General features: G+C 41.6%; 2 protein-coding genes across 2 annotated transcripts in view; one reads left to right on the top strand and one right to left on the bottom strand.

The window, feature by feature from the left end:
- Positions 1–24751, top strand: part of gsap (gamma-secretase activating protein) — a 29418-nt gene extending 4667 nt beyond the window's left edge. Inside the window, exons 12-32 of the mRNA XM_023417888.2 lie at positions 254–339; positions 1004–1081; positions 1170–1256; positions 1552–1644; positions 1860–2022; positions 2484–2574; positions 3984–4053; positions 4814–4893; positions 5052–5132; positions 5498–5605; positions 5920–5975; positions 7822–7853; positions 9840–9901; positions 11936–12031; positions 16389–16459; positions 16768–16862; positions 17461–17580; positions 21226–21287; positions 23602–23706; positions 24263–24359; positions 24629–24751. Coding sequence (XP_023273656.1) covers positions 254–339; positions 1004–1081; positions 1170–1256; positions 1552–1644; positions 1860–2022; positions 2484–2574; positions 3984–4053; positions 4814–4893; positions 5052–5132; positions 5498–5605; positions 5920–5975; positions 7822–7853; positions 9840–9901; positions 11936–12031; positions 16389–16459; positions 16768–16862; positions 17461–17580; positions 21226–21287; positions 23602–23706; positions 24263–24359; positions 24629–24729 — 1834 coding nt within the window. The 3' untranslated portion in view covers positions 24730–24751. The remainder of the gene's footprint in view (positions 1–253; positions 340–1003; positions 1082–1169; positions 1257–1551; positions 1645–1859; positions 2023–2483; positions 2575–3983; positions 4054–4813; positions 4894–5051; positions 5133–5497; positions 5606–5919; positions 5976–7821; positions 7854–9839; positions 9902–11935; positions 12032–16388; positions 16460–16767; positions 16863–17460; positions 17581–21225; positions 21288–23601; positions 23707–24262; positions 24360–24628) is intronic.
- Positions 17751–19390, bottom strand: LOC111663624 (proteinase-activated receptor 3-like). Its single transcript, XM_023417889.2, has 2 exons — positions 18984–19390; positions 17751–18715 (listed from the first exon to the last, which is right to left on the bottom strand). The coding sequence occupies exons 1-2, from the start codon at positions 19350–19352 to the stop codon at positions 18173–18175; spliced, it is 912 nt and encodes a 303-aa protein (XP_023273657.1). The 5' UTR covers positions 19353–19390; the 3' UTR covers positions 17751–18172.
- Position 24752: the final 1 nt, after the last annotated feature.

Below are 24752 nucleotides of genomic sequence, written 5' to 3' on the forward strand. Positions count from 1 at the left end.
ATTTGATTCTATATTCTGCATTCCTTTGTATGTTACTAAAGATTACTTGCAATTAAAGAGACAAAAAATAATCCCTGTGTACTAACTGTGCTGTGTAAGTAATTAGTTTTTTGTTTTGTCTTTATTTATGTATGTATATCTTTAACTAAAATTCACTAACTGGGATTTGTGTGTGTGTGTTTGTGTGTGTGTGTTTGTGTGTGTGTGTGTGTGTGTGTGTGTCTGTGTGTGTGTGTGTGTGTGTGGCCAACAGGTTTGTAAACCTGGGCTTCGACCATTATCACATGGGGAGACCAGAACAGGAACTCGTTCGGATGAAAGTGTTCACAAACAGAATAGGTAACACTTCCATACACATACAGACACACACTAATTCCTGTATGATTAATGTGCTTTCACACATATGCTCTCTCACTCAGGTGTCTTATTCCAGTTACATGAATTATTATAACTAATACGTTTATGTGTGTTTATTTCTCTTTGTGAAAACAAGAACGTAAGTCCCTGTAACAAGTCAAAAACTATATTAACGTCTTTACCGCACAGTGATGAAACATAATCATACAATATAACACAATGCAACACCCACTTGGAGATCCACCAGCAGAGATCAGAAAATCGAGGCACTTTGTAATTTACACTTTTCATTGAATGTGAACACGAATGAACATCAAGGTAAATTTTGTAACATATAAGATTTTAAAATTAAAATGGCTGACTCTATATTATCACCAGGTTAAAAGTGGAACCCCACAAAAGGGGTGAGCGGATTTTGTAGAATAATTATTGATTGAAATCTTGATTGAATTTGAATCAAAAACAAAACCTGTCCTCTCAGTGATTGAGGCAAGTTTAACGTTAGATGTGAATGGATTCAAAACAGAACATAGCCCATTTAATCTCACATTGATTATCATTATATAGTCATGGATGTTTGTGATGTTGTAATAATGGCACCTACTTTGTGATCCACAACTGCTCTGTCTCTGTGGTTTGTTTTTAGGAAGCATGTGTGTGTGCTACAGCCAGCCTCGGAAAGACAGTCAGGAACTAATATACACCGTGGTTTTAGTTCACAAAGGTGTGTATGCTTTCTAACTGTCTTCTAGTTAAAAGAAAGATTGAAGTTTTTTTTTATCTTGAGGCGACTAATTTCTCGCTTTCTGCAGACTGCAGCAAAACATTCAGAGTGTCTCTGGGCAGCGAACAGTCGCAGCACAAAGCTGCACAGCTCCATCCACTCTTCATCCCCATAGGTCAGTGTACACACACAAATGTAATACAGTCACACACACACACACACACACACACACACACACACACACACACATCATTATGTTCATCAATTCAACCAAGTGTGTGTGTGTGTGTGTGTGTGTGTGTGTGTGAGTTTGTAAGCTTGACTGGCAAACATGCAGAAACAGAAACACTGACGCGCAAATACAAATAAGTGTGTGTATCCTCATGCAACCTAATAAATGTCCAGTGTGCGTACAGCATACGAACACAACACACACCCTGACAGCGATGTTATGTTATTTTTCTATGTAGGTTACTACATCCTGGTGTATCTGAAGGGTTATTTCCTCCACTGTATCAACACCAGGCAGCAGGAGATGCCCTGTCACTCCCTCTTTCTCTCTGGTACGACAAGGTTTTTTTGGACAAATCATGTTTAAAGATGAGTGACGGCTGTGTGACAGTTTGTATCATTACCTTTTTTCTTAGCTACAGCACATGTACTTGATCTGCACCTGGACAAACATGGAGCTTTCACTGGTATTTGATGTTAGAAACAGAAGGTGGTCCTCATATTGTTCCAGTTGGTCCTATTCTCTGTCTGTCTCAACAACCCTAAGGTCACGATGTGGACTTGGGCCTGCAGTGTCAGTCCGCTAACGTCACAGTGCTGCACGCAGAGGAAGAGTCTTGTGGTAGTCTGCTGGACCTGGCCAGTGGGAAGATCCACACTGCTGAGCTGAGCCCCGCCTACCTGCTGCAGATACTGCGCTCATCTTATAGGTGAGCGTGATTCATAAGCTTTTGGTGGAAATGAAAGACCTATATACATTTGTGGGTATTATCGGGTGGTATTTATACACCCAGAGAAGAGCATAGGAGAATATAGGTAGGCAGGAAGCAGACAGATGAAGGTTATTTGTGTGTGTACACCTGCTGAACCTGTCTGAAAATAAATGTAGCTTTAACTTGAATCTTTGCCAGCACACAATTTGGATCGAACCATCGTGCTCAGTAGAGATGCAGCAGTGGCTCGTTGCTCTGTTTTTTGTTTTTCTTGGACATTTGTTATTCAGTTGATTCATTTTTCAGCTTTAATTCACTTTTTTTTTTAAACAGCAGATAAATCACCATACAGTCCCTGACTGTTGGCTGTCTGCCTCTGCATCTGCCTCGGTGCCTCTGTGTTTGTATATGCTTATGCTGAATAAAGGTAAATTTGTTGTACATCACCTCCGTCCAAGGTGTCCCAGCAATAAGGCCGACCCTCAGCGCCTGGCCGCCCTCCACTGCCTTCTGGTTTACATGGGAAAGGACCCAAGCTTGGAGCTGAAGGTACAGATGGGTGGGAGGAAAGGAGTTTTGAGGACAAATTCATTGACATTTAAAGCAAATTTACTGAAACGGTAAAGTTCTTGTCAAATCTGAGCATCCAAATTTACCCAAATGAAGACATAACACATCCCCTTGGCCCACAGGACATACACAACTTGTGTTTTTGTATTTTTCATACAACACATTATCATTATTTCCTACAAACATAAACTTCAGCAGTTATCCGGATTTAAAGAAAGAGCTTGAGACAGAAAAGATGGCAGGATAAAGAAGCAAAACAGTAGGAAATCATGTCAGTGTCAGGTGCTTTTACTCAAAGAAAATCGATGTACAGCCCAGAGCAAATACATGGATGGTAAGGATGGCAGCTTCTCTGCACTTCTGTGTAAATTCAGTAGGTGTCAACCTTGAGTTGGAAGAGAGCAGATGGAGAGAAGAAGACAGAGAGGGAAAGAAAAAACAAAGAGGGATGAAATACAACAAGAGCATAGAGAAGACAAGTGGACAAAGATCCAACAGAGTCAAACAAAGACAGAAAGAAAGGGACAGATATTTTGTTTGGGCACAGTGCTGACGATGACTCAGACTCTATTAGCAGTTCACCTAAATTAAGATGTTCCTGCTGCTCTGATAGATTGTAATAAATTCTTTCTGTAGAGGTTAAATGAGTCACCGGCTTCATTAGTGCAGCTAGCACTGGGAAATTGGACACCACACATAACTTTAGTATTCTTTGTAGACTCCGTTAATGGGGCCAGCAGCACAAAAAGTAGCTGCTTTACTGAAGGGGATTGCTTGTTAACATTTCTCTCTTTGTTCACTTTAACTTTAAGAGAATACTGTGCAAACTAAGTCCTTCCACTCCTTATTTTACTTCTCTCTTGTTCCTGTCCTTGTAATGGTTATTGTTATGTTTAATGTCTCTGGACTCAAAGAGACTCGTGGCGAAGTCATATATCTTCAAACAGCATAGGAAATGGGCAGCAGAAAATGAGTTTTCACTCTGATGCAGTGTGGCTCCAAGATTTGCAGGGTCTATCATTGAGGACATCAGTCATTTTTTCATATTTCTGTAATGTAAATAGTACACCATCAAAGCTACATCATCCAAAAAAAAAAAAAAAAATCCTTATCAGGAGCGAGAACTGTTATTAGTATTACCAAATAAGATATCAGTCTACAGCAATGCGATCTTATCCATCTTCTCATCTAACGCTCAGTTAAAAAAGCAAACATTTCTCTAAAATGTGAAACTTTCCTTTTAAAGAGTGGAAGATAAACTGTAGACTGTGGTAGATTGTTCACTTTATATGTAAATGTACTAATGAGCATGCAGTACAGCTGTAGCCTAATGCCGAGCTCCCACCTCTGTGACACCTGTCTCCTGTGTGTTTCCATCATGCCACTAGATTATTGAATGGCTGTGTGACAACGTGAACGCCTTCGAATCCTTTGATCAGATCCAGGAGTTCATTCTAGGTCGGTGGCAGCCGAAGCAGCTGAAGGGGACACAAATCTCCTGAGTATCACTTCGACTTCCTTTTCAGGAGTCCAGCTTTCCTTTCTTGCCTTTTTATGTCCTCTCCTCTTTGTGGTTACAAGAGACTACTTACATCTTTGTCTGCACAAAGCAGAATTCTTTCATCAACTCTGTTTGGCTCTTAAATTTGTTCTTGCAGACTAGTGCCAGGCATCCCACGCAAGGCCTAAAGAGTTCGAAAAATAGACTTGGTTATTTTGAGACCTTGGAGACCTGCACAGAAAACAGTGCAAATATGGTTAAGTCCTAGCAGACACGCAACAACACATTTGTATGCCCCAGCACGTCCGTCTGGCATTCTGTTAAAGAAAATAACTCAAGAACAGTACATGATATTAATTTCATATTTGGAAACAACAGTCATTACCCAGAGAGTAGATGATCACATTAGATGTCAAGACACCTTGCTGCATAAATTAGCATTTTATTGGTGCTGCAATAACAACTTTAACTTGCTCTTCAGATACGGAGGTCATATTAATTCGGGTGATGGTGTAGAGTATATGAAGACGATAATGTTGACCTAATTAATGATACATCTGCAACCTGTGCTGCCTTATATATCATAGTGATAATGGTGGGACGTGGGCTGAAGCGCCTCATTCGTCTTGAGACCATATTTAAATAAAAAATGCAACATAAGTGTGTCTGAAAGCAGAGACCTCTCTCTGACCGTCTGTCTGTTTCTCACACACACAGCCTCTTTGTACAGGATAAGCTACGAGAAGTCTCTCAGCCTGGATAAAGTCCTGCCTTACTCCTCTGTATTCGACAAGAAGGTACCACACACACACACTTATATATGTATATTTGCATATGCATAGAAAATAAACGGGCAACTCTGAGTATGTCAAGCCAACACACTTGCACACACACACACACACACACACACACACACACACACACACACACTTTAGTATGCCTTTCTGTGTTCTAGGAGGTACCAGTGTGTCTCTCGGCCATCCCGAGTGTGTTGTGTACAACCGAGCTGCATACTGAGTCTGTGCTAAAAGGGAAGGTAAAAACATGTTCTTCAATTTTTAAAAACACATGTCTTACACTGAAAGTGCTTGTCAGTTACAGTTGAACAGTACAAAACTTCAGACTGGTGATTAAATCGAGACAATGCGTACGTTACATAACATGTCATACATGCCCTAGGTGATACAATGTCTGGAAATGACTGTAGCCGACTGCATTCAGACATTAAAAAGGGCATTTATATGTAAAACAGTGTGACTTTATACACGCTCAGTCTGCTTGTGTTCTATTCAGATGTCCCAAATGTTTGCAGCAACGTCCTTGCTTTGTCACTTTGTTGGTGTTGTTTATTTGAGTCGTGTGTGTGTGTATGTATGTGTGTCTGTGTGTGTGTGTCTCTAGGGTTTCTGGACAGAGCTGCAGTGGAACACAGAGAGGACAAAATATCTGGACGCTGTTCCCAACCCCAGATACAGAACTTCACAAATACAGGCCGAGTGGAATAAACTGGTGAGTCTGTTTTTTTTCTTTTCTGTGTGTGTCTGTGTGTCTGTGTGTCTGTGTGTCTGTGTGTCTGTGTGTCTGTGTGTGTGTGTGTGTGTGTGTGTGTGTGTGTGTTTTCTGCTTGTCCAACGAAAACCCCTTATGTATATTCATTGGCACAAATCAAAAGCAATCATCATTTCTATGTTAGGAGTCGATTGAGAGACGTTCAAATGTGCGTGTGACTGTCTGTGTGTGTTCTCGTTGGCATACCTGAGGGTTTTTGTCAAACAGCTGGAACATATTTTCAGCCCTTCCCCTGATAGTGTTGCTTGTTTCAGAGGTCCGAGACGAGACCATCCAGCTACATGAATCACCTGGAGGAGAACACAAAGAAGTAGGTCTGCCTCCCACTGGAGCTTTGTTAAGAAAAGTACCTCAGTCCTGAAACTGGAGAGAGGGAAGGCATGACTGCGCCTCTGCACTGTCTTCTGTTTGGAAAAATGACATACTTTGCTCATTAGAGCAAAGTATGTCATTTTTAATGTCATAATTTTAAACCTGGAAAAGCCTGCAAGACCACAGGTTCAAACTTTTTGAAGGTTGACATAGATTAGCATGGTGCTCTAGTTTTTAAAAATATAAGCTTATATTTAGTCGTCAAAATCAGGTCTGGCAACATGTAAAATTTGAAGACTGTTAGACCGACTTAAGCTGCAGAACTGCTGCACAACTTCATCCTCGCAAATAACACTGGTTCCTAAAACAGCAGTAGTTAAAAGTGACAGTGAAGCACATTGAGCTTTACCCATCTTTAAAGGACATAGCTGGAATTATTGTATATTTTCTTACCAAAACAAACAATGCTTTACGCTGCCTGTCACCACTTTCCGACTTCTCCAGCCTCAGCTCTAAGCCAATCGGTTCTCTACTGAAGATTTAAAACTTTAAAAAAGGTTTCTCAAGTATGTCATTTCATTTTTTACCACGACTGAATTATTTACTAAAAGCAGCTGGGCACTGTAGTTTTTAGCAAACTTCACTCATACAGGAAAAAGCTTTTGTTAGGGACTGTGTTTTCAGTTTGCTGCTCTGCTCAGTATTTACAACAACATGACAGTGTTTGTGGGACTGAGTCAAAATAAACTACAATGACCGAGTTCATCATAACACGTCAGGGTGGTTCACCTCAGAGAGGAATAATCTATATCAGGCTTTGATTGCACGGACGATACTCGTTATATGGATCAGTTCGTTGTTGGATTTGGTCTTTTAATATGTAGAATATCACCGGTGTTATATTTTAACTAGGCTGGAGTGGATCCACACCCAAAAATATGTTTAAATGATTAATTTTCTGAGATAGGGTCTGAAGTATAATCAGTTAGTTGAAGAATAAAACATAATCTAATACAATAAAGATGTGAAGCAAGTTTAAAAGTACTTTTGGGTCGATATTTTAGAAAAAAACTCCCTGATTTCTCTAAAAACAACTTGTCCTGTCTTGAACCTCAATATAATTCATTCTATAATTGTCATGATGCGTTGGGAGCCTTGATAAGTACAGAAGAGGATTGTTGGTGGCGCATGTTCATTTTCTTTAACCAAAGTTGATGTTAGCAACTCGATAAAAAACTGACTAAAAAGAAGATAAAAGAAGTGAGCAGGCGGAGAAAAATCTCTCTCTCTTTGAAATGGACTGTCTCCCACTTTCACTTTTTCTTTATCTTTTTTTTCCAACATCTCTTCAAACTTCCAAAAACTTTAAAAATAAACAGAACCCAGTGCCTACCCCTTTTATTGGCGTGAATATCCTGCGTGAACCCTTTTGTAGCTGGTTACCTCGTCACTCTTTGGCTGTAAAATATCCACTTTGAATTAGAACACCTTAAAAAATGAGATTATAACTACAGCCCCTCAGCAGTTTATGATAAAGAGACTTGACGAAGACCTGTATCCATCACTGATGTGAGCCCGCTGTGAATTAGAAACAACTCTGTCCGGTTCATGCCAGGTATCAAACCAGCAGCTTTTCAGTTCATAATTAGCTTCTTCTCCTCCAGGCCAAACTCCAGCACCTGCTTACGAACTTTTATGCTTTTATAGTTTTGATATATTTCTGCTGCCGACCGCAGCAGTGTAGCATTATACCGCCTCGACTTACTGCATAAAAAGTAAGACTCTTATTATAATGCAGGCTTGAGGGATTGTTTTCACACAAAGCTTTTCTTCTTATTTTGTAGAGTTCTATCAATGGTGGACACCTGGTGTCTCGGTAAGACGGCATAAGCACACTGAACATGCACATCCATAGACAAACATAAATCCATAGATGCAAGACACAAACACACACACACACACACACACACACACACACACACACACACACACACACACAGGTACGTACACACAGACACAAGGAGTGTGAGTGTCATAAATAACAAAACCCTGGTATATAATTGAACTCAAAACTGTGTGTGAAGGTGTTTGGGTTTGTACATTTGTGTGTTCTTCTGAGGTCGCATTCTTCATGCCCACTGGAGAATTCAGCTGAACCGAACCACCACACTAATTTATCTTGGAAGGCGAGGCTGAGAAAGAAGTGAGGGAGAGGGGAGGGAGGGAGAGGGAGGAGGAGGAGTTGGAAGAAGAGGAGGAGGGGGGAATATGAAAAAAAAAGAAAAAAGGACAATAAAAAAAATAGAAGAGAGGTGAAGAATGCTACTCTTATATAACAGCGGGGAGTTAGGTACTTCCTTCCCCTCTCACTCCCACTTTTTATGTCCGTGTCCCTCTCATGACTCTGTTGCAGCTGTTTCGTGTCAGCCACAACACGGGACCCTCCCTTACCTCAGCTAATGCACACGGATGATCTCATACACCCAAAACCTCCCTCAGATTCCCTTTTTCAAACACTAGCTCACTGCATTTAAATCACCTCCCCCTGCACCAACCCTTGCACACAGATGATAGCACTCATGTCAGAAGATGCCTGTGGCTATGTGTCATACGTACTTGTATCACATGTATTAGAGATAGAAGGGTCATTTTAAACCCGCTATTTTTTGGATTGAAGATGCTGAATCCTCCATCATCCTCTCATCAAGTCTGGAGATTTGGTTTAGGCCTGAAGCTTAAGATTATTTTCTAAACATTTTTTAACATTTATTATTCATTAAATATGTGGTCTATGAAGTGTCAAATCAAAGTGAAAAACACAAACAAAAATACAATTTCCAAGAGCCCAAAGTGATGTTTTATGTCTGACCATCGCTGCAAAGATCCCGTTCAAAATAACGGAGAAAAGCAGCAAAAAATCCTCATGTTTGAGTGGCTGGAAACGAAAAATATTTTATATTTACTAAAATAATAATAATTATCAATCGTAATTGATTATTTTCTGATTATAGATTACTAATTCAGCACTGCGGTTGCATGTGAAGAGCTTGTGGACGAGCAGCCGCGCTCCCTGTTGCTGTGAAGTCCAAGACACTGAACCTGCCCGCTCTGTATAAGACCATCAGCTAAATGTCTAAAATATGTAAATTTAAAACAGTTGATAACTTTGAACCGCTAACAGGCATACAGCGAAATCTGGCAGCGCAGCCTGTCAGTTAGCCGTTCCCTGCGAGCGCTATTTATATCTGTAACGTATTACAGAGTAACATCAAAAAGCCAGCCTCTTGCATGGGTGAAAAAGTCATCAAAAGATGGTGTGTGTGTGTGTGTGTGTGTGTGTGTGTGTGTGTGTGTGTGTGTGTGTGTGTGTGTGTGTGTGTGTATGCGAGTGTGTAATAATTCATCTAAAAGTAGCCAAGCTGCAGCGCCGTCCACTTTTGTGTTACTGACATAAAACAACTGCAACGTGCATACACACTCTCACTCACTCACGCACACGCACACGCACACACACACACAGAGGAGGATCACAGTGTCAAAACCCCCAAGCCTTGGAATGTATTTTTAAAATGAAAATACACCCCCAGAAGAATCTATTAATATCTTAGATTCAGCTTTTTATTAAAGTCATAAACAAGTCGGAGTGTTTCTTCCAGTTGTACCGATTTGAATGACTGTTGAACGTTGCTACTGCGCTCACACACCTGAGGCTACCTGTGGTCTTCAGTTTAGAATAGATGCAGCATAGAGGAGGAGGTTTTTCGTCATACGTCTCTTTCATGTGCTCTCTCTCTCTCTCTCTCTCTCTCTCTCTCTCTCTCTCTCTCTCTCTCTCTCTCTCTCTCTCTCTCTCTCTTTCTAGATAAGAAGCTGGTGCCACTTTTCCAGGAGGAGGATCATCAACAGAGGGTGCTCATAGGCCTGGTGAGAGAGAGTGAAGTTGAAACCTGTCATTGGCTTCAATACATTCACACATACACACACAAACACACACACACACACACACACACACACACACACACACACACACTGTGCTCAGAAGAATTTTTTTTTTTTTTTTGATGGTCTGGGCTTGACCCCTTTGTTTCTTCGGGGAAGTTCTCATGCTACAGCGTGCAGTGACATTTTAGTCAAGCGTGCTTCCAACTTTGGGGCCAGATTTTGTGCAGAGTGCTTTCATGACAGTGACCTTATGCACAAAGTGGGGTCCATAAAGAAATGGTTTTTCCCAGTTTGGTGCTGAGGAACTTGACTGGCCCGTACTGAGCCCTGACCTCAACCCCGTCCAACACCTTCGAGACTGAGCTGAAACGCCGACTTTGAGCGAGGGCTCATGTATCTATGTATGAGATCGGTCACAACAACTCAAGACAGTTGTTTTACTGCCTTTACAGACTGTATTTGATTTTTTTTGGCATTTTCATACTATCCAGTGTTAAGCTGGATGTATCGTAGCTTTGAGTTAAATCATTGCAGTATTATCACCCATCATCAGAGCCTTACCTCGCAAAGGCTCCTGTGGCTGAATGGGAGCAAATCCCTATATTTGTCTGTATGGTAAATGTAGAATATAGCTGGAGCCATCAGCCGGGTATCTTAGCTTAGCATAGAGACTGGAAACAAGGGGAAACAGCTAGCCTGGCTCTGTCCAGAGGCAACAAAATCTGCCTACCGCTCCCTCTAAAGCTGACTAATTAGCACGTTACATCTCACCCAGAAGATTTCGGAAGGATTTTAGTTTGAACTTGGATCCTCTTGAAAGCCTTGAAAAGCATCACTTGTAAAATGCTGTCAGCCAAATGAATCATTCAGCTAAAGGATCAGTCAGAGTCAGTCATGACACAACACGCGGATGTTTCAAAAGCAGAAAGTCCTTCAGCGCTCCAAAAAGATCCTAGTTAACATCCTGACACTCAAAATCAAAGAGCAGGAGCAGAATAGGAAACAATCAAACACGTCAGCCATAACCTGGATTGTTGATCAGTAAGCTTTTGAGATACGGTGCCTACTTTGATGTCCTTTCTTCTTTTTTCTTTTCTTTTTTTTTCTCCAGTTTGAATAATTGTCTACACTGCACCATGTGTGTATTTTCTCTCCACTGTCACTACTGTAGTAGAAGTGGATCGGGGAAGAGTAAAGAGGAAGTGGCTGCACAGTACAATACTTCATTGTAAACTGCATCTGAGTACCGCATATCGTTGATGTATGACGGTGTGGGCGCTCGTGGAGGTGGATTCTTCCTTTATCGTGGGCTGATATACAGACCACTAAAGATCCACTGTGAAACGCTGACAGCCGATTATTTCCCTCCATAGTCATCTTTTAAGGTGAAGTTCCTGTTACGCTTCAGAGGAGTCGACACTTTAAAAAAAAAAAGGAAAAAAAAGGGCATCTTAAGGTCCCTGTCCTGCTTTTTTTTTTTTAACTGTGTGCTGTTTGATGGACAATTTCATATCCCCTAGTTTTCCCTGTGCTCAGCACAGTTTTTAAAGAGCAGATAGCTGCAATTTAATGGAGTTCAGTGGAGATGCCGGAGTCTCTCAGCTATTCTTAGACGGACCCTCTCCCCCTGTCTTTCTCTCTCTATTCCCTCCATCACTTTGTCCATCTTTATTTTACCCCTTCCTGTATTTCTGTTTCTTTCATTTCACTCCTTTGCTCTGCTCACTTCCTTCCTTCTTTCTTTTTCCTCCTCATCCCGCTTCTTCTCCCAGAAGGATATGTAGTCATTCGGTCAACCTCTGCTCTCCTCTCCTCTCCTCCTTCCCCTCCCCTCCCCTCCATGGTTAAATCAATTTTTGGGACATTGTAGTCGTGGGAAAAGTCGAGGTGAACTCAATTTGACCTTGCTGAGTGCACAACAAAGTATGCTTAAAACACACAAACACAAAGTTTTACTCCAAGCCACACACACACACACACACAGAAAATAACCCATGAGTGTTTTTTGTGTTGCAGACAGTTGACAAGCTTCGAGAGCATCTCAACAGACACCTGCCTCGACTGGGGAAGAAGAAGATTGACTCGCTGGTTGTCTGCTATGTAGCCAAACTGGTTGGTACACTGTGTGTTTGTGTGTGTGTGTGTGTGTGTGTGTGTGTGTGTGTGTGTGTGGTTAGAGATAAAAAGCGATTCAGGAGTGTTGTATATCCCTCTGAACCCAATTTTTTTAAAAGGGGCATAGCTCTTAAAGTATTATTTATTTAATATTTGCCCTTACTCTTTTTCGGGGAAGGTTAAGTGGCACTCACGGCGAGGATCGCTCAGTTGGAAAAGGCAGCGGGTTTTTCCACTCACACTAAATGCTTTGACAGGGCTCGCAGATGGATGTGTGCTCTTTAGTTCAGAGAGGTTGCTGGAAGCCGTTAGGTCACTGTTTCAGTCGTGGCGGACGTGTGTGGGAGGAGAGGGGGTATTTCCCGCTTTACTTTTCAAAATCCTATTTTCGCCATCCTCTCTATTTTTAGTTTGGGGTTGATTTGCCGATCAAAAGGTTGAAATAATATCACCAAATGCGATTCCTTCCACATTAAAACAAAGCCACTGCAAAGCCATTTTTCAAGTTCAAACCCGCATTGTTTACATTCAGGTCTACTTGCTAGGAATCTTCTTCTTCTCTCCCTTTTTTCTGGTGCATCGCTGTGTTTCGTTGTTGACACCTGTTGATAAGCGGAGAGTAACATGACACCATTTGCAGGACTGTGTCGTCCGTGTCCATGTGCAACCAACCAAAATGCGGACCCAAACATAAAAAAACATTGCTCCATAATGCTGCTGGTTCTCAAAAACTCATTGTACACTGTTAGTAGGGCTCTATCAAGGACCATCACAGAAGACAGAAGAGGAGAGGAGAGGAGAGGAGAGGAGAGGAGAGGAAAGGAGAGGAGAGGAGAGGAGAGGAGGGTTTGACATTTTGAGAAATATACTTATTTGCTTTCTGGTGGAGTTAGATAATGCTCCCAGCCAAGAAAAAGTCTTCGAGCTATGTGTAAATGATAGTTTTTACACTTGTCGGTACAACTTGGTAATTAATCACCTCTAAAGGTTTTTTCTTTGTTTGTTTTTTTGTTACACTACCATTACTATCAAAAGCAAAAAAGAAAAACTCAACTTCAATTACATTTCTAGAATGGTGTAAATGTCTGTAAATACACGTGTATGAATGTGTATAAATATCCCTTCGTTGTTCCCCTTCCACACTTCAAAACGCCCTTGGTATCCACCCACAGAGAGGCAGGTGGGATCTGCATAACCAAGAGGAAAAGATGTAACCACTCTCCGTCGCCGTACCCTATAGAAGCACTTCTGTAAAGTCAGTCTTTAGTATTCCTGGGAGGTAAATCCCTTCACAGCCACTGAAAGCAGACATACAGCATATATCAACACAACAGTATTAAATCAGGCCAAGGGTAAGGCAGGAATTGAATAGAAAGCAAGGTGCACAGCGATTTGGGACTTTAAGGAATTACATATGACAGAGTAAAAGAAAAAAAGAGGAAAGGAATCGTCTCTGCTCACAGCTGGGTCGGTCTGTGGCTCCGCTCGGTATGACAGGCTCATGAGTTTTAACCTACGCCTTCAATATCAAAATGAGAGTAGTAGAAATAGGTGCATCTGTAATAGTTTTTTGACGTCACCCTGCAACAGACAACCGCAGTGACTTTTTGAGTTTATTCTGCTCAGCGAGATTTTAGGAAAGTTTCTCATCTTGGGAGTCGGACTTATTAAAACACACTCAGACAAAAGACCCATAAGGTGCAGCCTTCAGGGACGTTTTAGAGAAACGCAGAACAGTCGACTAACTCACAAACCAACCACCAACTCACATCATGCTGACTCATGCTTTAAAACACTCAGGGTGGTAGTGTTTCAAAGAGGGCTGACTTCCCCTCCGCAAATAAAGAACATCTCCCCCTCTTGTCGGCGCTTATTGAGACTAATGGTTGCATTGACACAGGGGAGAAGTTGGGGGTGAAAACGATTACAGCTCTGAAGAGCCGGGGAACTTTTGCTATGATAGATTACAGCTCCAAAGTACATTATTGTCATAGATATTTATTTATTTCCTGTCCCTGTTGCTACAGACAACTGAGTTGCATTCCTTTTTTTGTATAACACAGCCAGTGTCAGAGCAAAGAGCAACCCGCTAATAGCTGAATATGAATGACTAAAAGCAGGAATGCATATTAAAAGTAATGCAATGAACTGAAATAGGCTGGAATAGTTTTAATTATGCAGCAGAAAAGTTATTCTATACCCAAGGTTATTAAACTTTTTTTTTTTTTTTCAGCAGAGGACCCACACTGAGTTAATCCAGTCTCTTTGTCGGATCGAGGTTCATTAAGACAAATCGCTGATTCTAGATTTTATTCTAATAGAAAACCACACAGGGATTACAGCGTATGAGTCTGTGGCTTTAAACCACTCGCTTGCTTTTTGTTTGACATTTTTTTTCCAGCACAAAAAAACATCTCCGCTACATATTTTTTATCTTATTTACTGATTGTCAGGGGCCTGGATTACATCAGCAACGAGCACAAGAAATGTTAGTGGGACCAGAAGGAAAATTTTAATAATTTATTTTATACCATTAACAGACCAGTGGAAGAACTGTTTGCTTATGTACAGCAGTTTTTGATTTTTGTAGTACTGCTTCTATTATCTGTGTTTACAAAACCGCCAATATAAATCCCTGAATCTAGTTGTCAATTTCCATGTGACAAAAATTAAGAACAAGGGAGGTTTGCTCGGGGCAAGTAACCAGTGTCAAAATCAAGGCACACTGCTTTGTTAAAAAACAAAAGCCTATATTGATTTACTGTGACTCCCTGATTAAAAACAAGAGAAGCACGTGTCGATGGGTCAAACAGTCACACGGAGACAAGTGAATACTATATGCACCAGCTTCAGTTTTCTCAACCACACTGACTCCCGTCTTTACACAGATAAAATGAATGAACACATAAAGACTAGATTTTCTTGAAATAGAACTTGAACCAACACATGGAAAAGAACTGCCACCAAGAGAAATGAGATAAATGATAATAGATGTATCTGAAACAAATGAAATGATTAAGAAAAGAAAAGGGCAAAAGAGAAAAAAGAAATGTAATGAATTAAAATACTGAACAATTCATCAAAATATTATTGAAAATGCAATATGGCCAAGTGCAGTTTTTGTTTTTGTTTATCGTTCAACCCTTCTTGAGATAAATGAAAATGATAAAAATGAAAGAAATTATAATGAGAACAACAGCAGTAACCTTGACCTTTGACCTTTAACCACCAAATTCTAATCAGTTCGTCCTTGACTCCAGGGGAATGTTCCTTCTTGGTGTCACTGAGATATGACGTTCAGGAGAATGGGACGGATGAACAACCTGCAAACAGTAATGCCATGGCCATCACTGGCACAGAGGCATAGGAATAAATATGAAAGAAAAAATATATATAATAATAATGAATATGATACAAATTTGAACTAAATAGAAAATAAAAGATATTTTCAACATGAAGGGGGAAACAAAAGAAAAATATGGCGTGAAAAATCACACACTGTTGATAGTTTCTCAACCTGTCTCCACCTCAACAGGGTCAGACATAACTTCAGTCACCGTGGCTTTAACAGATGCAGAATCACCAGTGTGATTTTCCATTCCCTCTCCTCCGCAAACAAGTTTCTTTTTTTGTGAAAAACATCACATCTGTGCAGAAGTGAGAAAAAAAAAACAAAAACATTAAACACTAATTTTATTCTTGGGCAAATCTGTCACATAAATGACGCTAATTGAAATTCCCACCCTGAGGTCACTAGAGGACATAGCTGGCGGAGGGTTTCCCACTGCTGCTCAGGATGTGAATGAGGCAGATCGTTTTCCTGTTATTCTAAAGCATGAGATGAGGGAGCGGTCATTCGTGGAAACGATGAGTGTGTGTTTCAGCACACAGGAGGCAAGCTTCAGACGAGTCGAGTACCTCCGAATGATCCTGGATGCTGTCAGATGTGTGTTGAAATGATTTGTGTGTGTGTGTGTGTGTGTGTGGGGGGGGGGGTACATAAGTGTGTGTGTGCTGAAACGTGTGTTCCCTCTGCGTTGTTCCTGTTGCTCAGTTGAAATGAAAATGGGAAGTAGGAATTAAAAAGAAGAGGGAAGTGAAGAAATTGATCATAGAACAAGTGTACATTTCCATGAAGAAAACGTTGTCATAGCAAAAAAAAGAATAAAAAAAGATGTCTAAATTGCATATTTTCAGACAGGATGCTTGTGTAGTGCAAAATTTCCAGGCTTCTGACTCAGCTGCATGTCGAAGAAAATGTTTCATTTGAATCTAATCGAGCATCTCCTTCCCTAAGCACTAACGTGTGTGTGTGTGTGTGTGTGTGTGTGTGTGTGTCTGTGTGTGTGTTTAGCTGGAGCTCATCAGACACATGCTGGAGTCAGTCTGGCTGAAGTACGAGCTGGGCCCTCGTGTTCTGTGCTTGTGAGTAGCCCTCCCTCGTCAGTGTGCGTCTCCTTTAAAAGTCAGGTTTCTAACTAATGTCATGTAAAGTGTAAAGCACTGAAAGAATGTGTGTGTTCATCTTCACGCATCTTGTGCTCTGGACCACCCCCCCTCCCCATCACTCCCTACTGCGTGTGTTGTCCACATGTGCAAATTGGTGATGACCCCTCTTTCTCACATTACATAACATCCCCGTCCAAACTTTTGTGTGTGTGTGTGTGTGTGTGTGTATGTGTGTGTGTGTGTGTGTGTGTGTGTGTGTGTGTGTGTGTGTGTGTGTGTTCCAGGAAGCAGCAGGGCAGTCCGGCCGAATGGTCTGTGTTTCACTTCATGTTTCGGATCTTGGAAGCCACGAGGGGTCTTTGCCTGCCACTTCCACCTGGTAAACCCACACACACACACACACACACACAAACACACACACACACACAAACACACACACACACACACACACACACACACTTTTAGTTGTTATAATCCAGTCTCCCTGTCTCAGAATAACAATGTGTGTCTGACAACAGAGGCAATAGACTCTCGTCTGCACTAATATAACCAAAAATATGTTAAACATTAGCATAGTGCAGACACGGGTAAAGCAGAGTGTGAATACATTTTCAGTCATTTGAATTCATTTTCCAGTGTTTGTGGCATAACCCCCCCACCCCTGTTACACAATCCCATGATTTTAGTTGCTCATGAGTGAAACTTTGTGGGTAAGAATCCCACTGGATAACTGGGAGAGAGAAAGGAAATGAGAGGTGCCCTGGAGCAAGGCAGCTCCTGCTTAACACTGAGGCTGCAGGTGTAAATGTGAGTGTGAATGCTGTAAAGCCGCAGGAATACTGAGTCATAGCTGCTAGCATGGCTGTACACTCTTAAGTCTTGTTTTACTTTTTTCTTTTCCTTTGTGGTTTTCAGGAACATTAAAAGCTAAGTCTTTTCTTCCTCTTCTTCTTCTTCTTCTCCTTCCTCCTCCCCAGGCTATCACACCCTTTTAGCAGTGCTTGCTGTGCGCTGCCTCCCTCATCAGACCTTCCTACAGTACATTGATCACGGTTTCCTCCAGCTCACTGAAACCTTTCTGTCTCGCCTCATGACAGGTACACACACACACACACCTGAAACACACTCACAAACACACACGCTGCTAAGTCTCTCTTTGCGTATGTTTGTTTAAGAAAGATGTCGTCCTGCACACGTGGAGCAGCAGTCAGGAGACGGCAGTGGTCGAACAGAAACATCTCTCCATCGGCGTGTTAACGTTGTCATTGTGAGCATGTTAGCATGCCGATGTTTAGCATTTAGCTCGACGCACTCTACGTTTAGCATCATGCAGCGGCTAGCTCTTGTTAGCTGGACTCATTCAGTCATTCAGCCGGTGTAAAACACAGTCTGTTTTTTAGAATGTTCTTTTAATATAAAGGCACACAATGCAAAAAAAACAAAAACAAAAAAAAAATATCAAAATAATCCTAAATAATTAAATGACATCATCATTGTTTAAAAATTGTTATGCATTCTTTTGTACATCATGTGGTTTCTGTACAAAGAGGAAAAATGGAAGTAGTAGAGAAGTTTTGTATTCACGCTGACACAGTATTCAGCACTTCCAAGACCATCAGTGAGATTAAGTTTAGCAGATGTGTGTTAAAAATATGAAGCTACGATACAGGGATCACACCAGCAGTCATATTAGTTGTCATTAAGGAAGTTATTCTTCTGGCTGCTGTCTCTGTTGCCATACTGAGACGCAAAGAAATACAGGAATGGATTCAGACAGTGATTGAAAAAGTAAAAACATTCAACAAACGTCAGCATCTTGCTAACATGAAGCAGTTCTTCTGAATCCTTGAAGAGAGCGACCACATACAGCATACGGAGAATTAAGGGAAAGAAGGCAACGGCCAGGGATACGGCGATTATTCGGATGAAAAGTTTAGTCGCTCTGGGCTCTTTCTTCTTGGCCATTTTAGCTCGGTTGACCCCTCGAACAAGTAGCACATAGCAGGACAGCAGGACTAGGTGGCTGACAACTATGAATATGATGTAAACCACTTCGAAGAACGGTGTGATTGTGTGATTGCTGCAGGAATGAGTGCTGGTCCACTCTTTCTTAATGTCTGTTAGTGAAAACACGACTGGAAAAGCCTCCAGGGTTGCGAGCATCCACACAGAGAACAGTAAAAGCCGCTGCCATGTCCGGTCCAGCTTGGCCCACTTGTTAGGGTGAAGAATCTGCCAAATGAAATGGATATTATTTTAGTTTGATTTCAGACTGTATTCTGCTGTCACTACTTTTGTCCCACTTTACACAATTTGTATAAATCAGTGATTTCTTTGTATCTGAAAGTGGATTTCTGAGTGTATTTTACGCTAGCACCGACCTGAAATCATCAGACAAACAGGGTAATACAACCTACAAACAAAATCCCTAGCGCTACTTTTTTTTTTTTTAAAACCTAAAAGATTTACAAAACCCTCTGTGTGATTGGTAGTTCCTTACCTGGTAGTATCTCTGAAGGCCGATCAGCACCAGAATGTTTAAGTCGGAGCTGACGCAGAAAAAGAAGAAGTAAAAGACAAGCCGACAGACTCCATACGTCATATGTGATCCGCTGTAGAAAATGAGCATGCCAAAAGGCAAGCAGAGCAGGCAGAGCAGGTCCGACACTGCCAGGTTGAAGAAGAGCCGCTGCGAGATGGAGGAGCCGCGAAGACGCCGGCTGAGTTTTATTATCACCGTGATGTTGGCGGGGATACCAAGCAGACAAATGACGACAATCACACCGGCCACGATGTACCAGGGGTCGGGGATGGATCCAGAGGATTGGGGGCTGTTACTGGAGGTGTTGGAGCTCTCGTTAACGCTCATCGTGGAAATGGGGGAGGAATGAAGAAGAAAGATGAAGAACCGAACTGTTGAGTCGAGCTCAAGCTGTCTGTGACCTGGTTGCTGTTGCTGAAATACACCAGCACATGTACCCACACTCCGGTGGTCTGTGGTCTTGGTGTTTGAGGGGAAAATTTACTGTTTACGAAACCTTAGCCTCAGCGCTGCTCAAACCATATCTGCTCGTACCTGTGCAGTCAACCCAGGTGCTTTATATCTGAAAAGTGTATATGGAATATTTGATTTGAGGAGTAAATCTCAATTCTTCAGAGGCACACTGTCCACTGTGTTTTAAAGTTAAGTAGTAGAGGTTCCAAAAGGACATTAATCCTTAATCTTGGGTAGCAGCGCCTGACCTGCACACACTCTCCACAGCTACCGCTCAACCCCCACTGACATTTTGGGGAATCATTGATCGCACAACTTTCTCTAAACCTTTGAAAAGAATAGCAGTGTGTCTAAACTACAGCCTCACAGAGCCGCTAATGTGGCTGTAAGCAAGCTCTTAGTTTTTTTTTGTTGTTGTTTTTTTTTGACCTGCATAGCATCAGATGATGTTTGACAACTGACACACAGGTGGCTGAGCCGTACCACACCTGTAATGAACTACTTTCTGAAATACACCCGAAAAACCCACAGGACAGTAACTGTGACAAACAGATGTGAACGTGTCTAGTATGGAGCTTTAAAGCGCTCAATACGAAACAGATGAATAGGACATAAGAGTGCAGGGGATGAAATAAACAGCCAAATGATGCCATAACGTAAATTATACATATAAAATACATTATTAAAACTCAGTTTAGTTATTGTGACATTTTATTTCACTACTCTTAATTTTCATTTTAATTGGAGTTATTTTTTAAAAATGTTGCTTTTATTTCCTACTGACTTAATGAATAGATTAATCAAAAAAAAAACTGAACAATAACTCAATTTAATTTTTATAATAATAAGTTCATGTAATTTTTTTTCTTGTTAATGGTTGTAGCTGAAGAATAGATAACTCTTAATCACCGAAGCTGTAAAAGCAGGTCACAGCACAGAGCTGCGACATGTTGGTGTGGGGGGTTTTTACCAGTACGCCACGCTGTATGACACAAGCACCAGAGCTCTTGGTGAAGGTTCATTCATCGCCTCGCTCAAAGGCGACTGCCTGACTGATGTGTATTTTGTGGATTGCATAGCGGAGGAAAAGCACATTGTTCAAAAGGACAAACCCTGCGACTAGGCGCTGAAATCAACAGAACCGAAAATATGTGGCCCTTCCTCGTCGCTCTTGATCTCGCTGTAGTTTACACCGTTCTCTCTCATGAACGCAACAAAAGATCTTCAAAAGATGAAAGGATTATTTTAGAGGGCCGAGTCCGAACTTAAAAGTGAGAGAAAAAGGCCGTTTCATGACTTTGAAGAGAGAGGGCTCGTGCGTCACTTCTCCCCGGGGAGCAATCAAATATCTATATATCCACTCAAGATTCAACTGGTGTGCACTTTCTGCCTCATTACAAACACACACAAACATTTTTTATTTATTTTTTTTTGCTCATGTGAGTTTTTCTCAGTCCAACCAGTCATCCTTAACCTGGGTGCAGACCTTTGATACGCCGCCTACATGTGGTAACCATAGATACATTATTTCCTGGAACACATGGGGGGAAAAGCTCTTGATTGGCCGACCACTTCGTAATCTGGGATTTTGATGATTGCATCGGCATTTATTTTACTTACAGTATTTCTGCAAAACAGAAAGAGTGAGAAGCGTAGAGAGAATGTGTAACGTTGCATCCCGTGTCAGATTTGTGAAGAGTAATTAGCGTCACATCTCCTCTCTTTTCCTCTCTTTTTTGGGGTTTAGATCTGGACAACAGTGAAGCCAACGAGAGACTCAAGTTCAGCATACTCAAGAGACTCCCTGAGGTACTTCTGTTATGTGTGCGTTCGAGTGTGTGTGTGTGCGTGGTCCAGCACAACGTATTTTTTGTTGCGCAGAGATGAGGAGCAGTCCGGGTTTATCAGCCACTCCGAATGACGACACGTGTGTGAGTGAACGAACCTGGAGGACAAGAGATGAAACGTACCAGTCGTTTTGACTGGACTGAAACTCTAATGCTTGGATGGTTGGAAGGAGTTTAACAATGCATGTGGCCATTATAATCCCGTCTGTGAGTGAGGGGGGGGGGGTTTGATCTTTTCTCGAATGGTTCTCTCCCCAAACTTCCCATTCTGGTCCAATTAAGAGTTTGAAGTTATTTTAGTTCTCATCTCCCTCAAGCCCCCCTCAAGCCAATCACAAAGCGCTTGTGTAACTGGCTGGTTGAGTGTGTGTGTGTTCGTGCGTGTGTGTGTGTGTGTGTGTGTGTGTGTGTGTGTGTGTGTGTGTGTGTGTGTGTGTGTGTCAGGAAGGGGGGTTGTGTAGGTAGTTGTCTACTTAGTGTGTGTGTTTGTGTCTTAACTGTTGTGTAACTTCCACGTGTTCCCGTGTGGGTACAGTATATTTCTGTGTGTGTGTGTGTGTGTGTGTGTGTGTGTGTGTGTGTGTGTGTGTGTTCCGTCCGCATTGTGATCAGAGGAATGTTGAGTGTTTAGTGTCTCTGTTCTGTTTCCTGCCTGTCAGACTTTTTGTTGGGTGAGTTTGGCAGGCAGGAGAGATTTAGCAGGTACAACACACACACACACACAAACACACACACACACACACACTGATAGAGTTAGAAAACAGGAAAGGTTCGCCCACTGTTGGAGATTTGTACCTTGACTAAACCCAGCACCTCCATAATTCTCATTAATAATGTGTGTAACGTCCAGAGGATTCCACTAAACCTTCAAATTATATTTCAGATTTCTGCAGTAACAGATACACAGGGGACCAGGAGCCTGTTAACTTCTTCATAGCTTTAAGCCTTCTATACTACTTACACAATAATGTTAATGTTTACTAAACGGAGATTTTAGGCATCAGTGAATTAAAACAGGCTCCAACACACGAAGCGGTTCTTATCATTTATTATTCATGAGCTTAGACCTTTGTTAAGTTCACCTGTACAACCTGGATCAGCAAATCACATAGTTTGAAACTTGTTGGTAGTTGGACTTCACCCACAAAAAGAGTGTAAAGATTCATAGATGTAGATCTTCTCCTCAGCTTGCTGAACCATGATCATCTCCCTATTTTAATATGAAGATGAATCTGGAAATTCTTCTCAAGGTTTTTAGGGCCGCGTTATAGGTGGGTGGTTGAATTCTTTTCAGTTTATTTGAGTGTTAATAATAATTCTTCTCACAAGGCCCCCTTTCTTTTACCCCCCCCCCCGAGCTTTTCGTCCCTGAAAACGAACTTACGTTTACTCTTGTCACACGTTGCATATGTGAACTAGTTCAACCGAAGACTGAATCTTCCCTCAAAGATGAACAATTGTCATGATCCGCAAGAGGTCAAATATAATGTTCATTCAAATTTGAGCGAGAAGTCTCAAAATAAACAGCTTTCTATTGTTAAACATCGAACACTGCGACCCCTCCAGGAGGCCCTGACCTCCAGGTTAGGAATCACTGTCCTAAGGAACCAGCAGTGGTCCTGACATGAAATTGTTATGTTCTGATATCATGTCGCTGTATGTATAAATGGTCTCTCAATTGAACTTCTGGAAAAAGACGGATATCATGAGATAAAATTACATAAACCGTGACAGAAGGTTTGATCCACATTACCTGCTTCTTTTGCAAATAATCATAACTAATTTCAAAAAGCTGCATGTTCTTGAAAGTACTTTTAGCCCTGATTATGCAGGAAAGAAAAAAATGTATTAATGAATCTGAGGAACTTGTCAGGAGCTGGCTGTGCTGTTTTCTCAACTCGTTTCTTCTCACCTCTGATGGAAACACAATCCTTCAGCAGCTCCAGATCAACCTGGCAGCGCGTTTGAAGCCGGACAGAAAAAGCAGCCTCGAGGAAAAGCTGCATTCCTTCTCACTGTCAGTCACACCAGTAGACTCTGTTTGCTTAAGATGTATTTATTACTGCGGTGCGCATTGCACAACACTGAAAAATAAGATTTCCGCGGAAACTCATTAGCAGTGGACTCGTAATGGGTTTGAGTTCCAGTTGGCAAAATAGAGAAGCACAGATGTTCACATGCTCCAGGGATGATTTTTTTTTTATGACAACATGAGCTACATGCTTAAAATATAAACTCTATTGTGTGTGTGTGTGTGTATGTGTGTGTGTGTGTAGCCTATGGAGCAGAGGATCTACCATATGTGGGATCATCCTGTCAGTTCAGCCTCAATCTCCAGAGATTACGTCAGGACTCTGCTGGAGAAACACAGCAAAACCAAGGTAACACAGCACAGTGCATCACCCTCTGTAACTCTCTCTCTCTCTCCCTCTCTCTCTCTCTCTCTCTCTCCCTCTCTCTCTCTCTGTCTCTCTCTCTCTCTCTCAGACACACACTTAATGCACGCACACACACTATAGGGGGAGAGACTTCCTGACAGGAGTGTGAAATGAACATTTCTTCTGGAAAATGGTGATGGGCTGTGGCCTCTCTTGTCCTAAAGCCCCCCCCCCAAAAAAAAAAAATGTATTATTATTTTCTGCAAGGCCACAACTCCAGAAGAAAAAATGCCCTCCGTGGTTTTTTTTAAATTTTTTTTATAAAATAAATGCAGCTAACACAGCATCTGTCCACTTCATGATGCTATCGGCTAATTGGCTCGCAGCAGACCAGTAGCATGGCGTGCGATCACAGATAAGAGTTCTGAGGTCTAACAAAGCTAAACTGAAGCCAACTTAAATGGAAACAAGTACGTTATGGTCACTGGTTTCTGGGCTTGTTGCAGATTTTTCTTGAATGTTTGTTTTTGTGTTTTTCCTTCCTTCCTTCCTTCCTCAGGGTTTTGCATTCACCAGCAGAGACAAGCCCGGGTTCAGACCTGAGTTTCTTCCTCTTACCTACCTGGCAAAAATACTCTCCGATATAGAAGAACAAGGTAGTGTATATTTGTGTGTGTGTGTGTGTGTGTGTTTATATCCTGCTGGGTTTAGAATCAGAGGCCTTTGGAGGATTAAGACAGTGTGTGTATTCAGTGTGCGTTTATGTGCATGCTTGGTCAAAATCTCCATCATGAAAAATAGAAGGAAGTATGTGTGTGTATGTATGTATGTGTGTGTGTGTGTGTGTGTGTGTGTGTGTGTGTGTGTCTGTTGCATCCTCTATAATAAGCTGCTTCTCACTCTAACTGCTCCGCCTCTGTTCCAGCTTTGAACCCGTTCGAGGAGACGGAGAACGTGGACGCCAGGTTCGTGGAGGAGACGGCTCTGAAACAGACACTAATACTGCTGGGCTTTGATACAAAGTGAAGAATGTGGAGGAAGGAGGAGGG

The sequence above is a fragment of the Seriola lalandi genome, unplaced genomic scaffold (assembly GCF_002814215.2).
Source record: "Seriola lalandi dorsalis isolate HSWRI2012SDOR001 ecotype SW California unplaced genomic scaffold, Sedor1 jcf7180002054579, whole genome shotgun sequence".
Classification (NCBI taxonomy): domain Eukaryota; kingdom Metazoa; phylum Chordata; class Actinopteri; order Carangiformes; family Carangidae; genus Seriola; species Seriola lalandi.